Here is a 2,500-nt window from a genome sequence, read left to right as displayed (position 1 = left end):
ACGTGTTTTGTTGCCTTTAACGTGCCTCCAACTTCTTAATTCTTAGTGTTTGGGACAAATTACTGAATAATAAGAGTACCGTCTTCATCATAGGTGTCATGTCTTTTATTTTGTAGATTTTCTAATGGAAAATACAACATCTGACTATAAGATGCTAGCATTGACGGGACATTGCATAACAATGAGGTATACGTTCGATTTTATTCACATGATTGTAGCTTGCACTCAAAGCGTAAACTTCACCTAATGAAAGCTGTTTCGTGCTTCTTTATACGAGCTTCTAGCATCTTGCAAATAGTGATGCTATCGTTGTGTGTATGTATATATATATATATATATATATATATATATATATATATATATATATATATATAATAATACTGGTCACTTTACCAGGTATGTTAGGTTATTATAATACCCACAATGCTCTCTTAACTTCTCAGATTCTTCACACTTTTCAGATACTCTTGTCACCACAAAGCCTGAGATCTAAACGCAAGATATGCAGAAATTCTGACGTCTGTAGCAGGGTTAGAAACCCCACCTAGAGCATCAGAACGAGGTCGTGTTACTGACCACGGTGACGCGACCTCGTTCTGATACCCTTGGTGTGGGTTCGAATCCTGCTACGGACACCAGAATGCCTTCATATTCTTGTGTTTGAATCTCAGGCTTTGTGGTGACAAACGTATCCAAAAACTGTGAAGAATTTGAGAAGTTAAGAGGATATTGTGGTTATTGCAATGCACACACACACACACCTATCTATCTATCTATCTATCTATCTATCTATCTATCTATCTATCTATCTATCTATCTATCTATCTATCTATATATATATATATATATATATATATATATATATATATATATATATATATGTTGTGTGTCTATATATATATATACATATAGTATGTATATACATATATTATGTGTGTGTGTTTGTGTGTGTGTATAAAGGTGTATGTAATCAACAACAACACTTCGCTCATTCAGGTTCGAATCTGCTTCGACCCCGTGAGCGAAACGACGCTGTTCACGGAAAACATCATACACGGAGCCAGCGTGTCTGCCAAGGACATCGAGCCAACCCGCCCATCCTTCAAAACCTCCACTGGATTTTTCACAGTCTCCATGGCAACTGTATATTCTCAATCAAGTCAGCTTGAACTTATGAAGACTCTCTTGAAAGATGATGTAAGATATATTACAGTCTGTTTGTTTTGGTCGCAACACGTTATTTAGTAGCCTACATATTCACTGCTACAAGGGAAAATAACCCTGTTGGCACAAGATCAGTTACTGATTTATTTTTTTTTTCAACTGGGATCATCGTAAGCTAATATAAAAAACAACAATAACATCCCTGTCATTAAAGTTTGATACAATCGTCTGGACACTGCCTATCATGAGGGGGAAAAAGAAATATATTATAGTCCACTACTTAAATATTTTGCAAAGTACTTCCCTAGTAATGACATACAATTTGTAGCATCAATTTTCCTCCAGGCATTAGCAGAGTCCATCATCAACCCCTCTAAGGAGTTTTACTTCGCCAAAGGCCACATGTCTCCTGACGCAGACTATGCGACAGAACCTGAGCAAGACGCCACTTACTATTATATCAACGCCTTACCCCAGTGGCAGGCTTTCAATAACGGAAATTGGAAAGTACGTATGGTGGTATTTTCTTTGCTGTTGCTGATCAATTTTCTTCTTTTCACTAATGAATAGGAGTTATCTGACGTCCAGTAAATATTTCGAAGCAGAATAAATAAAGATTTGAAGAATAAAAAGTAGGAAGAGTAACAGATAATTCTGTGACTACCATGGTTTAACATGATGGAATCAAAATATCAAAATAACATAGTAGGGACACAGTTGAGTAAAGCGATCTTCCATTTTGGCCTTCTAATGGACAAAATGTGTCATTACTTACACTTAGATATGAATCTTACAAATCTACAATTTCAAACATGTCACGAACAAAAATAAAAGTGATGTGTAGCATTGCCATTATCACAAATAATAATCAAGAATGGATGAAATCTTTTATTGACAAATTTTACAGCTCACAGATCTTTCCTAACTCATGAGAAAATACCAATGCATTTTAAGTTAGCCCTCCATCAATATTATTGTTCGTATAGCGCCTGGAATACGCTGTCAGAGACCTGGCCGAGATGCATGGCACCGACCTGACCATCTACAGCGGTGGTTGGGGAGTTCTACAGCTCGATGACATCAACGGGAACCCTGTGGAAATCTACCTGGGCCTTTCCGGAGGTGAGACAGTAGTGCCTGCGCCTGCGCTGACCTGGAAGGTAAGCAGTTCCTATTCTCGTTGTCGCTATTTTTCCGTATCGTATTTCACCCTGTCATGAGAATGAGAAATCTCCTGTGCATCGTCTAAACAGTTCAGGACACGTAGCAAAATGCGTTAAACGCAAACTGAATTCAGTTTAGTTTCCTTAGTTCTTCGAAGCATAAGTTTTCCGTT

At 37.4% G+C, this 2,500-nt stretch overlaps 1 protein-coding gene across 1 annotated transcript in view; it reads left to right on the top strand.

Moving 5' to 3' along the window:
• The window catches only part of LOC136827682 (uncharacterized), a 7,194-nt gene that overhangs the window by 4,350 nt on the left and 344 nt on the right, over positions 1 to 2,500 (top strand). The window contains exons 5-7 of the mRNA XM_067085144.1: positions 997 to 1,197; positions 1,510 to 1,671; positions 2,151 to 2,324. Coding sequence (XP_066941245.1) covers positions 997 to 1,197; positions 1,510 to 1,671; positions 2,151 to 2,324 — 537 coding nt within the window. The remainder of the gene's footprint in view (positions 1 to 996; positions 1,198 to 1,509; positions 1,672 to 2,150; positions 2,325 to 2,500) is intronic.

The sequence above is a fragment of the Macrobrachium rosenbergii genome, chromosome 42, assembly GCF_040412425.1.
Source record: "Macrobrachium rosenbergii isolate ZJJX-2024 chromosome 42, ASM4041242v1, whole genome shotgun sequence".
NCBI classification, from domain to species: Eukaryota; Metazoa; Arthropoda; class Malacostraca; order Decapoda; family Palaemonidae; genus Macrobrachium; species Macrobrachium rosenbergii.
The sequence above is the reverse complement of the archived record's forward strand: the minus strand, read 5'-3'. Positions and strand labels throughout refer to the sequence as shown.